The sequence below is a fragment of the Podarcis muralis genome, chromosome 5 (genome assembly GCF_964188315.1).
Source record: "Podarcis muralis chromosome 5, rPodMur119.hap1.1, whole genome shotgun sequence".
Lineage (NCBI taxonomy): Eukaryota > Metazoa > Chordata > Lepidosauria > Squamata > Lacertidae > Podarcis > Podarcis muralis.
In genome coordinates, this window is record NC_135659.1 from 75,548,280 (window position 1) to 75,564,755 (window position 16,476).

The following is a 16,476-nucleotide window of genomic DNA, read 5'->3' on the forward strand; positions in this document are numbered from 1 at the left end:
CACAGTCAATGGTCAGTATAACGATCATCTGTGTACAGTCTAATGCCGCACACATTTTTTCCTAGCTCAGTTAAGAAAATTAGGTCACATTTCTGCCCTCTTTCACACACACACACACACACACACACACACACACACACACACACACCAGTAAACACTATACATATCTGTTCTAATTAACTGCCCACATGGAGCCCCTTTGGAAGCTGGGAGTTCATCTCAAGGACTTCTGCTATTATGTCATTAGAAAATAATCATAATAAGACCTCCTACACAGTTTTGCATGTGAATGCTGCAGCTGAAGAAAAAAAAGCATTTATTTGACATCATGGAGTGGTTTGCTTTGCATTACTTGTTCTTAATGTGAACAGGGAACAAATCTAAGAAAACAAGACCTACAATCAGTTTAATCGGCAGTGACCTGGAAGGAGTCTACCATGGCAGTGTTCCCTCTTTCATACCACTTCCAAAATGCTCTTCAGGTCTATTGTCTTGTCTCCAACCGTGCTGAGTGAATCTTTCTTAGTGTGTCTCTCCCCCACCCCCACCCCCTACCCCCTACCCCGGCCAATCAGCTGCTGACTGCACTGATTTAATGTGGTTTTAGATATTCTAATTTATATATGTGATTTTTTTTTTAAAGTGCATTTTCTTAGATTTGAAATATGTGTGCATATATCACATTGAGCTATAAAAAAGGTCTGATGCTAGGAAGAGTCCGGCTTACTCAGGACAAAGAGCTCAACATCATGTTCTTACAGTGACCGAGCAGATACACCAGTGCTCTGAGTTCACAAAACCTTTCCTGGTGCAATGTAGCAAGGTCCGTGACCAAGTACATTAGCTAATAATGACATTCTTGACTTTCACAAGCTTCTCTTCTTACTCTCACATACAGCATCAGAAACAAAGGAGTTCAAATCTGTACTTTTCCTTTTACCAACTGAATTCCCAGAAAGGCTGCAATCTCACTTGTGATGCTTCGTTTCTCTCTTCTCTCTGTTCCTCTCTACCTCCCCCTCCCCTCTCTTTCACTGTTTGCATTCCCATCCTGATAATTTTTCAGGGCTGGTGTGCTGATTCAGTGCACCATTCCCACCAACTTCATGCCATGAGCCAATGTGGATCTTCCCACTGCATCTACATGCACTGGTGTGTGCATAGCAGACTGGGTGGAATCAGAGGATCAACATCAGTAAAGGGATTAGCACTAGAAAATGGCATGCGGCGTCATACATACCATAGTACCTGTTTTCAGGTACTGTTGTCTATACTTCTTGCTCCATGCCAAACTGAGAGCATGGGATGCTCCCATTTAGACATATCTTCAGCTCATCATTGTGTGGCTGCCTTTCTTCCACATCCCTTCTCTCTCTCTCTCTCTCTCTCTCTCTCTCTCTCTCTCTCAAAATAACATTGAACATATGTATGCTATAGTTCACCTTTTGTGATTCTTGATTCCAGTATCTGATCATAAAATGGGCCATTCATCAGCTCCAGATTTTGACCAAAGAACAGGTTCACATGTTTCCAACAACACCAAAGCCTTCTGTTTCTTCTATATTATTATATGCCCCAAACAGGTGTTCTCCCCTCCCTGGATGCAGAGGAATTGCAACATGACCCCACTGCGTTGACAATGGAAGGCCTGGTATGCAATTCAGAATGGTTCCACCATCACCCCTGTATCAGATACATTGGCTTTCAATGCTGCAACTCCCTTAGCTGCAATAGTGTTATTTACTTCCACATTTAAAACAAAGATTGTTTCACTGGGATTTAATGATTTTACCCTCCCAGTGAACTTGTAAAAATATATATCTTGAGAGCAAAAGGGATTACTAATTAAAGGTGCCTTCTAAATTAAAATGTCTTGCAGTATTGCGACTGCTATTTATTTATTTATTATATCTTTTTTTTAAAAAAAAAGGAAATTAACACTATATTTCAAAGGCCAAAAAATCAATGTGTCTAAAGCCTGAGTGCCTAGTTATTAATGAAATGACCAGAGGATAGAATCACATCAGCAGGGGTTTGTATGGAATTATTTCTGATTAACAGAAAAACTCCCCCCCCCCCAATCACCAACCTGCAGTTGAAAAAATGAATAAGCCAAGGAAAGTAGAAATACCCATGCCAGCAATTCAAGTGTTTCTTACACAGGTAATCAGGGCCAAACAAAATGTTTCAAGAAAGGTGCAACTTTCACAAGGCTGAAAAAGAGATGTCATGAGCCTCCGGACTTGACAGGTAAGGAGAAGCCTCCTCCTGCCTTACCTCCTCCTGCCTTAGTTCGGTTTCCTATATGTTGCTCTAATCTGGGCAAATAGCAGCTTGGGGGGGGGGGCAATGATTTTCACTGAGAAAACTACATGGCAGGGGATATGTCCACACATCTTGGTCGTCATGTCTGGTTTGAGTCCCTGCAGGGATCAGGCCAGGATGCCAGCTCTGGCCTGTGTGAGAAATTGGCTGGATTTTAAACTCCGTCACCTGAGTCAAGCAACCAGTATTTTTACTACAGTACACAACACGCTTTCCCACCCCACCCCACTGTAAAACCCATTCTCTGTTCTTTTCTCAGCTTTTACCACCTGCACACTCTGTTGAGTGGAGCATTTTGTGACTCAAATTTATTTGATGACTGATCTACTCACAACTGAACTGTTGAATATTATTGTGTATTTAATTGTTGTGTTGTTCATCTTTGTTTCAATTGTGAGCTTTTCTGCTGAAATCTTCAACAAAGGTAAAACAGCAGCAACAACCCAACTTTCTGCCCAGCTGTTTGGAGTTTTCATGAGGAGACTGAAATAGGAATTGATTGGGGTTGGGGTTCTGGGGCTTATTAATCCCAATTTGTGCAGTTTGTGGGGGCACTGTGGAATAGCTTCCTAATTCTACTTGACTAAGACAGTGTTCTTGCTCTATTTTGAAACTGATTTTAAAAAGTATATTGGACTCTAGATAGGTTTGTGACCTTCCTGTTGCAGATAAGTAGCCTGTACAGGAAGTAATTTGATGATATTATTGTTATGAGTTTGGGGAGGGGGAAAGTAGGCTGAATGTGGAGACCCTCCTAACCCCTGGATCCAGCAAATGTAAAATATAAGCCAGGCTAGCTTTTTGTTGAGGTGATGTTAAGGGAAGCAAAGGAAAGGGGCTCTGTGCAAGATGGCAAATGGTTGGAGCCCTCTCCCAGCTTGTGATTGGTTTGAAAGGAAGGAAACATGAACCCTGGATAACTGATTGGAACCGCTGGAATCTCGCATTGCTCAGAGATTGGGGTGACGTGAGTCTACCAGAATCGCGTGAGTCTACCAGAGTGGATGGTGGGAGCATTAATCGCCTGTGAAAATTGCTGAACATTTGCAAATTATATGGATGCAATGAGTGATAATGGTTCAGGCCTACATTGTAGTATTTTAGAGACTTCTGTGCTTTCAAATAGGATAAGCGACGTACAACGACGCCAGATACGTGTGTAATGACGATGGGAAAATGCACTGTGAATATTGCAGTGCATATCCTCTTTTGCATGTACGCCTAAATGGAGTGTAAGACCCACTGGAATCATTCACACTTACTTCTTGGTAGAATATATGAGGCAAGCATTTGGAAAGATAAAAATGTAAAGGGGCATCTGTGAGACCATAAAGCTGGCATGTGATGAGCCAAGATGGGCAAAGAGCTCTTGGGAGATGCTACAGCTAAGACTACTTTCCAGGTAATTATACTTGTCGTGTGTCAGGTTTGACCATCACATCTTGCACAATGGCTCCTGTCATCCAGGAGGATATAGCTGCTGCTGCTGCATAACCCCACACTAGCAAACATGATGGACTGGTTTGAAACCGATGGAGACAATATTTTTTCTTTCTTTCTGCATCTTTTTAAAGAATCCTGATGGCTAAAACATATAAAAATACATGAACAGCTATAACAGCTGCATCATTTCAATACGATTGGCTGCCCACAATGAAACAGCAACCAGCCATTTCATATTATCCAATTTACACACGGTTCTACAGCTTCAAAATATAATTGTTGACCTGAGACAGCAAGGCAGAATTGTCCAGTGTATGTTTCCAAGAATTGCTTCTTAGGATTTCACAGAAAAATCTGCAGAATAAAACTTCCCCCTGTCTTCCTTAATATACCAACATCAACCCTCTCTGTGCACTTGCCAACTTCTACCTGAATTCTGTCCTTTTGAAAGGGAAAAAAACCACCAGTTCCTATATTTGGAGATGGGTATAGCATACTCCTCTTGCCTTTTACAAATTTAGAAAAGCTAAGTGTTCTGTTTTGAGGCATAACCATCAATTTACCATGTACCAATCTGGAATCGGATTGTTTGGAGAGCTGTCAGATCTCACGTACATTGCAACAATTCTATACTTTACCAATCTCCTTTGTTCTGAGTTACGAATACTCCACATCATCTCTCGACTCTCACAGTCAGATAGGTCTACATCACATTCCTTGTTTTGAGAATTTTGATTGGCAAGGTTAACCTGTAAACCTGACTATGCTGCAAACTCATGAGTTCACATGTTATATTTCCCCTAATAACTCAGTTCATTAGATGGTGTGAAATTTCTGTCACCCATTCGTACAGGTTCAGTTATAGCAGACTAGTGCCCCTTGCCAAAACAGGGAGTTGCATCTCTGATGAGCCTGCCAGACTGACCATTATCACCTATTCTCTTACAGAACTTGCCCTCAGAAAATGACTATATAGAAGGTGCAGACAACCTCCAAGCTGCGTGTACTGCAAAACAACCAGCAGATATATAAGAAGCCTGCCCCTCCATGACATCCTGCTTTTAAAGAGACACTGTACACAAACAAGTACTTAAGGTAAAACTCAATTAACTTCATTACAAACCAAAGACCAATAATTGTTTGAAGCATGAAGATAATTTTAGGGTGTCTTTGATTTAGATGGCTAGGAGGTGCAACTTAACAGAACTGCTTCACCAATGCTGCAGCCGCTATGAACCAACCCATGCACAACATTGGAAATTGAGTAGCACTGTGTAGCAACCAAGGCAGCAAATTCACCAACAGCCTCTTGGTTCCATGGCCTGCTTCTAAGACAATGGGAGCAGACAGAAAATTACAGCTTCATTGCAGTGGGCTTTTCATTTGAAAAACTGATCACAAAGACTCACTGTGCTGAAAGCCTTAACGTGGGTCTACTGAAGCTTTTCTCTTTTGCCAAATGGCTGATATAGAAAACTAAAAACATAAAGTGAGGATTTGTGGGGGAGGCAAAGAGAAAGAGGAGTTGAAAGGCGACTGATTATTCCAGTAATCCCCCTTCCCCATTCGTATCAAGGAGAAACAAAAATACACATCCAAAATGGCAGAGTGAAGCAGTCAGAAAGGATTAGAAATCAGAGTCTTCCAGCCTGCCCCGTGGCTTGCCAATTTGTACAGTAGGTTGTTTAAAAAGTGAGAGACGTTCCTGGAGAAAGCAGATGGTAGCAGATCCCTCCTCCTTCCAGTGGCACTGAGATCTGACCTGGTCTCTTGCTCCAGGGTGAAGAGCTTTGCTTTCCTCACCCCATTGCTCCCTTTAAGTACGAGGGGAACTAGTGCCCTTCAGACATCAGGGCTTTTGGAATTCAGCAAGCTCTCCACCTTTCATGGGCTAAAATGAACTCAAGTATTCCAGTGCAACCTCGTATACAAATTTATATTGTTCCTAAAAGAGAAGAAAAAGAGAGCCTGGTGAGAAAAAAGAGTGATTACAAGCCTCATCCTCCTGTTCTACTTGAGCACGTGAGTTTAGGATTGTCTCCAATATGAGTCCTGTTCAGAGTATGCCCATTGAAATTAATGGACAATGTGTCTACTCTGAGCAGGGATGTAAGGAGATGGCTATTTCCACTGCTTTTTTCTAAAAAAAAATGTTTAGGGTTACTCTCATTTTCCTACTCATATTGAAATACTGCCCCTCAAAGAAACCAAACTGAAATTCACAAAATGTTTAGGGGTATGCGTCCACCCAGAAAAAAGCACTGGTTATTTCCATCCAGTCCTGGGTTTATTGTGATAAGCACTGTATCCATTTCAGGGGTGCCAACTATAGGGGACTCTAGGTGCCTGAACCACCCACAATAAATTGTGGGTGCTCAGCACCCACACTGCAGGGCCTGCATGCAACTTCTGAGGTCTCGCAAGACCTCGGAAAGCATCTCTGAGGTCTCATGAGGTCACCAGGTACCACCAGAAATCAGGTTCTGAGGCTGGGAGTGCGGTGCATGACGTCATGATATCACACCGCACGTGACATCATGTCAGCACGCTGGGCACCCATAATCTGGTGCCGAAATTGGCTCCTCTGATCCATTTCATTACAGTTTGACTTCAGCTAAAACCTATGTTATTTATCTCCTAATTCTCTATGGTTGAAACAAACAATTAATGACATGATTAATTTCAGTAGAGGTTAAACATCAAAAATAGTGCAGTAAATAACATAATTATTTCCTTAACGTTTGCAAACTAGTGGGGGGGGGCACACTAGTTCCAATGGGCTATGCATGTTGATGTGTAACTCTAAAAGGGCTTTAAATTATAGCACAAATATTTATGGTTTGCAACTTATTGGGAGGAGTTATGTGTGCACATGTAGGAAACATAAAGCTTTTAAAGTTCCTTGTTAGCTGTCTGATGTCTATTGAAACTGACAGTCACAACCAAGTGAAGCTGTGTGGCAGTGGGGGTGATAACATTTGTTTATTTTCAGGGAATTTTTTTATCTTTCAATATCCAGAATGAAATGTGGCCAAGATAATGCATACCCAGCACTATTCATTTCTAATACTTATGTCTCTTTGTTACTTGAACCTCCACTTGTATTCCTCCAAAGGCCAACATAATGTTCTCAATGTTCCACAGACAGAAATGGTATGATACGCATTAACACTAGAGGGCCTGGCACCCCAGTTTAAGTTGGTGCCTAGTGCCTCAACAATGAAGGGTGAGGTGGAAGTGAATCAAATTAATTGGCAATCTCCCCAAAAGCACAAAGCATCCGAGCTGAAGCGTAGGGACAAACTCAACTAAGCTGTTGCACTAGCAGAAGCCAGCATGTTGAATCCCGCTAGCATAATGGGACCTACTCTGGTTCTCCCCAGATCTGCTCAGATCTCCTGCAGGGGGCAGGAGGGTAGCGCATTTCATCTTGCAAACACAAATGCTTGTGCTGGCTGATGGAACGGCTCTCCTTAGCCTGATGTTGAATTCCACCCACATAATTTAATTTAAAACTGGCCCGTTGTGTAAGCATCTCACTAGAGAGGCATTCCTACACCCTAACCCAGCCTGCAGTACTTACCAGTGTCTCCACCATGTTGGATTTGTTGTTCCGTAGGGTTTTCACTATGTGAAAAACATCAATGATGTTCTGCTGCTGGATCATTTCACACACACTGCAGATTGCACAGAAGGTGCCACTGCGGCCACCCCCATTCCTAGGTGCATAAGGATAGACATGGGGAAAGCAGGGGAATTTGTATTAGCAGAGGACTTCGAGGAGTGGCTTATTTCTCTCTCTCTCCTCCCCCCCCCCCCATCCCGCCATGCAATGTACCCTCTTGCATTTGCAAAGCTGCACATGGAAGTAGCAGACACCAACTATGGGATCCACTTCCCTCCTTCATGAACTGATAGGGATACACAAATATTCCAAAGGTTTGAGCAGGCTCTATTCTATGAAAGACTGGAATATTATTTTAAAGAACAAGAGTGTTGGGTTTGAAGGATCTTGCCTCAGCAGCCCAATACTTAAGCAGATCAGGGCCATAAAAAACACACACACCAAAAAAACACACGTTCCTGTCTTTCATCAGCATGGATGCATACCAGATCTAGCTGCTCATTAGATTTCCAACAATGCCCTGGAGCACTGCTTGCTTGGGGGTTACTTTGTGAAATTTAAGTGGTGACTAGATCTTGCTGCTCTCCCCTGATAAGCCCCCCCAGGATCTACCAATGGACAAAGGAGCCCTCCATAGGACACTGATCAAGGCCTATTCAACTTGTCCCAGCCCTGAACTAGATGATGATTTCTGGCCCTGCAATTCTATGCAATTCTGCTCAGCAGGCATTTGGATCAGCATCACTACGGTATACACATGTACAAATGCAGGGTATGGTGTTCCATCATAGCATTGAACATGAAGGCTCATTTCATCAGCAATGCTTCCCTGCTTTTCTGATTTGTAACCAATATTTAGCACAGAAAACAAAGGCGAACTACTTACAGGCAATGGACCACAGTTCGCCCATCTCGCCCATCATACTGCTCCTGCCACTTCTCCAGCCTCCTGACCACCTTCAAGAGGGAGCGCTTGGAAGGAGGTATGTCTCTATATGCTGGCCAACCAATGTACTGCAAATGCTGGACAATACGGTACCCATCCTGGGGCTAAAAGAAAAGAAATACATCTTGGTTGGACTGTGTGAAGGACTTGTATGAAACCTTTTATGTACTCTCAGAAGTCCATGTTCTGGTCTTCTGAGAGTCCTCCTCTATATCTCATTGTAAGAAAGAGGCTTCCTACTTCCCACTCCTACTGCCCACTGTAAAAGAAGACCAATTGAAGCAACTTCAGGCTGTTTTCACTTGCAGGGAATGTTCCCTAAAAAAGTTTATTCATGTTGGCACATCAACAAAGTAAACAATGAGAACAGGAAGGTATTCAGTTATGCTAGATGAACTGATGCAAGGTTTGCTCATTTTTACTTGCTTATTTTTCCTGCTTGAGGAAATGAGGCTGGGGGGTGCCATGTCAAGACAAGGCAAATCAGACCTCTTGTAATCACTGTCACTGTAATCACAAGGAATGAGATGGATCTATACTAGGTGTGGGGAACCTTTGGTTCTGCAGATGTTGGTTTCCAGGGTCACATCCACACCATACATGTAAAATATTCTTGTTACTTTAACAGTCATGGTCCCCCCCGAGGGAATCCTTGGAACTGTAGTTTGGTAAGGGTGCTGGGAATTATAGCTTTGTGAGTGATAAAATACAGTTTGCAGGATTCTTTGAGGGAAACCATGACTGCTAAGGTGACATAAATGTGTTTTAAATGTATGGTGTGTATATCACTAAACTCCCATCATTCCTGGCAAACAGGGCTGGGGCTCATGGGAATTTGGAATCCAGCAGTGCCTGAATTTCCACAGGTTCCTCATCCACAGTTTAGAACAGAGGTTTTCAACCTTTTTTAGTCCACAGCTCGCTTGACCAACTGCATTCTTTCTGCGGCACCCCTGTGGGGCTCAGAAACCCACTTATATCTCCCCTTGCCTCCAGAGCTGGCAGCCTCTCACCCAGTGCTTTTTTCTGGGGAGATGCAGAGGAACACATACCCCTAAACATTTTGTGAATCTAAGTTTGGCCTCATTGAGGGGCAGTATTTCAATAGGAGTAGGAAAATGAGAGTACCCCTAAACAAGAGGGAGAGTGGAGGGAAGTCAAGCAAAATTATGGTTTAATTTTTTTTGATGATGTTTTTGTTATTTTTGGAAAATTAATAAAATGTTATTAAAAAAGGAGGGTGGGAAGGAAGCCAGTGTTGTCCAAGGCACCCCTGACTATCATTCAAGGCACCCGGGGTGCCATGGCACACTGGTTGAAAACTGCTGGTTTAGAGCATGGAAGAGATGGCTGGTAGCTAACAGGATCAATAATTTCCTCTCCTGAATGTCATGAGCAAACATTTGCAGAAAGCTAGTTCTTGGAATTAGTATCTGATTTATACAGTAGCTGACAAAAAAGGTATGTCTTTTTCTCTCCCCGAGGCCCACTATGACCACCTTTTTAACAGACAAGCAATCAATAGAGAGTTGGTACTTAATTGCGTGGGACAAATTACTCTGACGGATGGTGAACATCAATGTAATCTTTGCCATTGGCAGTACAAGATTTCATGAGACTTTTCAGAGAATCATAGTTTGTAAGCACTCTGTTTCCCTTTCATCTTCAGGCTCAAGGATAAGGATAGGTAACAGGTTAGAGGGATCAGATATTTACCAGGAATGGGTCACATCTAGAGACATAAGAGTGTGTAGGGACATGCTAGTAATACTTGGGGGAGGTATGCAAGTTCCTGCTATTGGGAAATGGCAAAAAAGTTTTACCTCAAATGACCCTTCTGTACTAATAAATGTCTGAGTGCTAAAAAGCAACATTAAATTCTTTGAAAATGTGGAAGCTGAATTTGACTCAGATCCTTTTCCTAACCATCCCTATGGCAGATCCTGGATCTATCCAGTGGTGGCAATGGAAATTAATTGGGGGGGGGGAGAGAGAGAGAACAAAAGGGGCAAAGTATATTTCTAGGTGGATAAGTTGTGTCTTACATGGTAAGATCTCAAGGTGGGGGGACACCAGGTTTGTTAATGACAGGAGTCCAGCAATTGGGGAGGGTTACGAGCATGAACTCCTCCTTTGGGGAGGCACTTGCCTCCCACTAGCACTGCCCACTCTGCCTTCCTGCCCACTTCCTTGCTGCAGGATCTGCCCAGCGTAGCTCCTCCAAGATCAAGGGCAATCAGGAATTCAAGGACAACTGGAAGGAGGTGTAGTCTCCAGGGAAACAGAACTGGAGGCAGAAGGAGATATGCTGCAGCTATCGTGTGAATAGTATTTTAAAGATAACTCAAGCTGTGGAAAGACAAGAGACCACAACTGCTAGGGAGCTAGAGAGGGAGCCCTCAACCATAAGAAGTAGAAGCTGAGGTTCGGTGTGGGGAGTAGGGAGTGGAGTGGAAGAGAGAGCATACAAAGCCTGTGGTACAAGCCCATCTGAGTGAGAAAGAAGCAACTTGGGGAAGGACCGTAACTCAGGTCCCAGGTTCAACCCTTGACTTCTCCAGGGAGGGCTGGGAATACCCCCCATCTGAAACCTTGGAGCGCCACTGCTACTCAATTATCTGACTTGGTATAAGGCAGCTACATCTGTTCCTGTGTGTGAGAACTTTGCAGCCAGACCTCTGTATACTTAAAGCTTACTGATCTGATGGAGTTGTCGAGGAGACCAACTCCAGACTAAATGCCAGTGTTAAAAGCAGGGATTGTATCTTTTTACCCTTGCCATGTTGCAGATCCGGAATATCCTATTGATGATGTCCTCATCAATATCAGCAGAAACGAATTCCACTTGGATTGGCCCATAACAACTGGATGTCTTCTCTGGCCAGTACTGCATGCAAAGCTGCTCAGAGAAAAGGGAAGCACACAGCAAACCAAAATTAGAATGGAGGAAAACGCAACATACCAGCTTTTACACTAAAACCCATTACATCCAATGAGAATATAGCCAGCTATAATAGTGAAACCTTTAACATGATTTGCCATCTACATATAACATATTGAATATAGAATATGGGGGGAGCCTGTATTCAGCCTCCTGACCCCCAACATCATATTGGCAATCATCAGTGTCAGAATTGACCAAACCAATAACTTCTTAGAGGATGTTGCATGCATGGGAATTTAAAAACCTATCAAGAGCAGATGTTTGATAACATTTCTCCTCTCCATGCTGTTCAGAACCCAGAACTTCGTAAGGCAAAGGCATCCAGCAAACTGATTCATGCCTTGTAGCTTACTCTTGTTGGATGAAGCCAGAAGTGATTTTGTTCAGATAAAGCTTTCAACAGTGTCTCACACATAAGGCAAAGACAAATTTTTCATTCCATATCTTTGTGGGACTATTTGTCATCCATGAACATGGGTGAGGGGGCATATCAGTGCCTTTTTTTGCATGGGAGTGATTCTAAGAACTTTTCAGAAGGAGTGCACTTAGCGTTAAACATGAAATGACCAAGGTATCTCCCTTTCCTTTCTGTCTATGCAAGAAAGGGGTCTAAATGGTGCTTCAAGCAGCAGCTAGACTCTCGTATGAAGCCTGATGATTGAATTTGGGATTGAGACTGCATCCAGAGTGGTCCCTACATTCCTCAGAGTGGCCAAAGTTTCAATAGGGAGCATCAGCTGAATAAATATGAACATTCCCTAGAGCCCCTTGGAATCCTTCAGAATCCATTAGCCTCTGGGGGCACATCACTTCAACAGGACCCTTCAAGATAGAACAAACCAAATTGAGTGTGTGCCTTGCTACATGTTGTAGGCCAATGACATGTTGTGATGAGAGAGCCTCATGACTGCCATGGTAGAAATCAAAGGTGGAATCCAACATAGCACTAAGGCAAATGTTCCATCAGCACAAGGATTTCTGCTACCTCCCTCCCCCTGCACATCCTTTTAATCAGTTCTAGGGGTCCCCCCTCAACCCTCCGGATCAGATTTGGAGATGGTGCAGGGCCTGCATGAGAAAATGAATGGGAATGTTTCATTGTGTAAGCAGAAATCCTTGTGCTGATGTGACACATTAGTAGTATACTGCCTGAAGCCTTGAGCCAACCCCAGATATGGCAGTCTCAGCATGTGAGAATCTCTCCCCTCACTGCAACAAAGATCAGCATAATTGTCCAAAGAAATCTGGGAGGAGCCCATGACTGCCAAGGCTTATCTCTGATCTTAAAACCACATGAGAAGCAACTGCTTTGAAATAAATAAGTTTTCTAGAAATCAGTCTGTACGAACTCACAACTCCCCCCCCCAAAGAAACTACCTACTTGTGCAGCATCCATTTCGTTCAGCATCACAATAGAGGAGCAGTTGTAATCAAACACCAGCCTCCAAAAATCTGCTACTGTGTTGGGTAAAGGATGCTGGGTAACTATAAAGGCAGCAGGTTGCTTGTGGCTCTGACAAAAGAGTTGGCGGGGAGGGAGAGAAAGAAAAAGAAGGGATTAATGTTAGTGGGGAAAATCAATCACCATTGATTTCAGAAGAATATTAAACCCAGGAGGCTGTGGGCAGGCAAACGAAGCCATGTAACCAGATTATATAAATCGCACCTCACACTCCTTGTTATCGCTGCACATTGAATGAATGAAGCCTTTGTAATGGGATCCCAATGAAGACATTTCATTAGAGAAATGCCATAAGAACAAGGATTATCCCTTATGAATTATTTATGTGTCAAGACTCAGCAAAATAATGATGATAATTTGAGGAAATGACTGAAGGGGACAGCTGGAAGAAGGACTTCCCTTTTCCTAAAGACATTGAAAGCAGAGTGGCCGGAATATGAAGATCTAAGCAGGCTTGCAGAATGGGCATCTGCTACAGCTGCCCACCCACCCACCACAACAGGAGTTGTTTACTTCTTTTCATTTAACAATTCAGCCCTGTGTTGTAACAAAGGCTACTCTTTCAATTCCACACAGTTCCCAAACCAGTTTGCAATGCAGTTTGCGGAGGCTGCTTTATGAAGAAAAGAAAAAGAATCAGGTCCAGTGCAAATTTCTCCTAATATATGCATTTGTATGCAATAACATGCACATCTTTGTATTTCTCTCTTCAACAATGCATGCTTATATGCTGTGTTCACTAATATATGCAATTTTATGCACTTTGCCCTAGTAAAATGCAAATTTCACACATTACCTGGCTTAGAGAACTGCTTTGCAAAATTCAGAGAAGTGTAAATTGCAAAGAATGGCTGTTTTTCCGTTTATGCATTGCTTTGGCAAGGGGAAATTCAGTAAGTTTGCCTATAATAGTGAACTGATTAAATTCCCCCTCCATCCTATTTGCACATTTGCTGAAGGTTTGACATTTTTTTCTTCACAATTTAAAGTAATTAATTTTATTTCTTTTTTAACAACAACAACAAAAAAAACAACAAACCGCACCGCCTTGTATTCTGAAGATTATGGACATATCATAAGTACCTTTAATAGCTATGTAGAAGGAGTTTGGGTGTGTGCAATTTGCCTCCTGCCTGAAACACTACACTTGACAAACTGCACCTGACAATATTCCTTCTTCTACAGAACTGTGAAGAGCTACCCATTATTTGTTCTGATTAGCCTACCCACCATGCCCAGAGTCTGCAATTGACAATGCCTTTGCCATCACGTGGATTTACAAAATTCCTGTGCTTCGTCTGTCCTTTAAAGTATAAGAAAATGCTGGCATGAAAAGAGATTACATATGTAAAGCATTATTGTATTTTGACTTTGGCTTACGGTTTAAGTGAGTAAACAATCCCTTCTAAACATCTGTGGAGTGCACGTGGATTAGCATAAGGGATCAGTCTAAAAAGCAGACATTTAACTCCTTGAAACAATTGGCCAGTGTAATTGGGGGATACATAACCTTCTGTTCCTACTCAAAAATAGAGATCAGACCAACGTGGATCAGGACTAGTGCTGGTGTAATGCCAAACATTAAGAGATTGGGAATGGGCCACAAGACTGCCTGCTTTCTTGATCTTTGTTCCCTCCCCCCTTTGTTATCATTGCTTCCATTCTACAATTTCCAATTAGCCATGGTTTGATATTATGCCTGCACTATTAACCATAGTTCATCCCAACTATGAAATGCCTCTAACTCAGCATTTGAAACCAGTTTTGGTTCAAATGCAGGGTAGAAGCACATCTGGGAAACAATTAACCACTGTTAATGTTGGCGCAGACATAGATCTGAACCACATTTAAGGACGCCAGGCCCTTATGTGTGTGTCTGTATTACATTCCCTTCCCCTCAATTGCTGTCCAAAAATGGTGGCCTATTTCTGCCTGCCATGCCTCTACCCCCTCACAGGTCACTGCTGATTATTAGTCAATAAACACTTTTTTAGAATTCCAATCTGTAATAAGGGCAGGGGGTGAAAGATCAGAAGGGGTTTGTAAGACATGAGGATGATCTCAGCTTCATAGTGGAATTGATCACTGTCCAATCTCTGTAAATGTGAAAAATATGGCGGTTTCATTGCTGGCGGCAGCACAACTCAGAGTTAGACACAGACGGGTTGTGCAGAAAACAGCTTCTGCTTAGTGAAGCAGTAAAGGCCTTTGCTCACTCGGCTGTTAGATAACGGATATGTACCCACTATCACAGTGCCTCTGAATCACTTTGACAAGACTACATACTGTGTCTGAATGTATCTTAAGCCTTTTTTTTTTTTTTTTTTTTTTGTAAGAGATGCAAACATTTGATTGTACAGCAGAGGTTCTCACAACAACGATAGCCTGAACTGAGCACATAATAGACAATGGAAAAGGAATAAGCAGACAGGTTTGCGGGGCCAGTATGCTTGCGGTTCATTTCCATTGGCACTCAGTTTAGGGAATAACAACAAAATCAATTGGAAGATAAAAACACATCCTAAAGGGAAAATATATGGGAGTGCTTGCAAGGAAGACACACACAAGTGCCCCCTTCCCAATTATGGGGTGATATTTCTGCAGCCACTTTGCAGTGGAGACTGCTCTTAGGAGTGACCATCTATAGGAAGAGAGGATTCATGATACAAGAAAGGAGATTCTGACGAAACATCAGAAATAACTTTCCAACAGTGGAACGGACTCCCTCGGGAGGTGGTGGACTCTCCTTCCTTGGAGGTTTTTAAGCAGAGGTTGGCTGGCCATCTGCCATGGAAGCTTTAGTTGAGATTCCTACATTGCAGAGAGTTGGACCAGCCTATAATTGCATGATTCTATTATCTGAGGAAGCTGCATTACATGGAGGCAGACCATTGCTCAGTATGGGCTACACTTCTCGGTACTGTTAGCCATAGTCTCAAGCCAAGGTCTTCACCACCCTTAACTGAAGATTCCAGGGATTAAGTCTGAAACCTTTCATGTGCCAAGCACATTCTCTACCCCTGAGCTGCAACCCTTTGATTCATTTCTAAGAAAATGACAGCCTGATGCCTTCTCCTATTCTTCTTGGGACAAACACTGCCCTCTCTTACAGAGATTTTGCTGTTGCTTAATTCTCACTGTGGTGGGAAACCTGTGCCTGGGCTGTATCACAGCAGACAGTAAGAGCAAACTCAGACAATGAGATGTGCCACCATGCAGCTTTCGTATTTTTAAAAATCGTTATGGAAAACTTGTCAGCATTATTGTGAGAAATCATCCTACTAAACATACCACTGTAACAGGCAGACAGTATTTAGCTAGAGCTGCCCATTTTCTAATTATCTATACAGAAGAAAATGCGACCTCAGAGTGAGGTTTGCTTACATCCATGAGTGCAGCGTTAATGTAGTTACTTGATTCCCCATCAACGGAGATAAGGAAGGGGAGGCACCGATCCAAGGGGAGTACATCCATGCAGCGATTCTTGTCGTGGTTCCTTGGCAAGAGTCCAATGCTGCAATCTTCTGGCCGTACTCGAGGCGTTACTATATTAAGGGTCTGTAGGCAAGGGATGAAACAGGAGCTGATTAGTGTTTAACATAAAAAGATGTGATTTTACACATAAAATACAAGCGTTCTCTTTGGCCAATCTATCTGACAGCAGCCAGACTGAACTCATAAATCTTTTCAACATGCAAGGCTGGAACTCATACTGCTACATTGGGGTGAGG

General features: G+C 42.7%; 1 protein-coding gene and 1 long non-coding RNA gene across 3 annotated transcripts in view; one reads left to right on the top strand and one right to left on the bottom strand.

Annotated features, from left to right (window-relative positions):
- Positions 1 to 1,923: 1,923 nt before the first annotated feature.
- Positions 1,924 to 16,476, bottom strand: part of PTPRT (protein tyrosine phosphatase receptor type T) — a 619,644-nt gene continuing 605,091 nt past the window's right edge. For both annotated transcript variants that reach the window (XM_028734967.2, XM_028734972.2), the window contains 6 exons: positions 16,130 to 16,303; positions 12,665 to 12,796; positions 11,113 to 11,238; positions 8,280 to 8,443; positions 7,352 to 7,487; positions 1,924 to 5,713 (listed from right to left, as the gene is read on the bottom strand). In XM_028734967.2, the coding sequence (XP_028590800.2) occupies positions 5,660 to 5,713; positions 7,352 to 7,487; positions 8,280 to 8,443; positions 11,113 to 11,238; positions 12,665 to 12,796; positions 16,130 to 16,303 (786 nt within the window). In that variant the 3' untranslated portion in view covers positions 1,924 to 5,659. The remainder of the gene's footprint in view (positions 5,714 to 7,351; positions 7,488 to 8,279; positions 8,444 to 11,112; positions 11,239 to 12,664; positions 12,797 to 16,129; positions 16,304 to 16,476) is intronic.
- On the top strand, positions 4,728 to 15,058 carry LOC144327840 (uncharacterized). Its single transcript, XR_013393000.1, has 3 exons — positions 4,728 to 4,863; positions 8,253 to 8,376; positions 13,931 to 15,058. It is a non-coding gene; the product is annotated as an uncharacterized LOC144327840 (long non-coding RNA).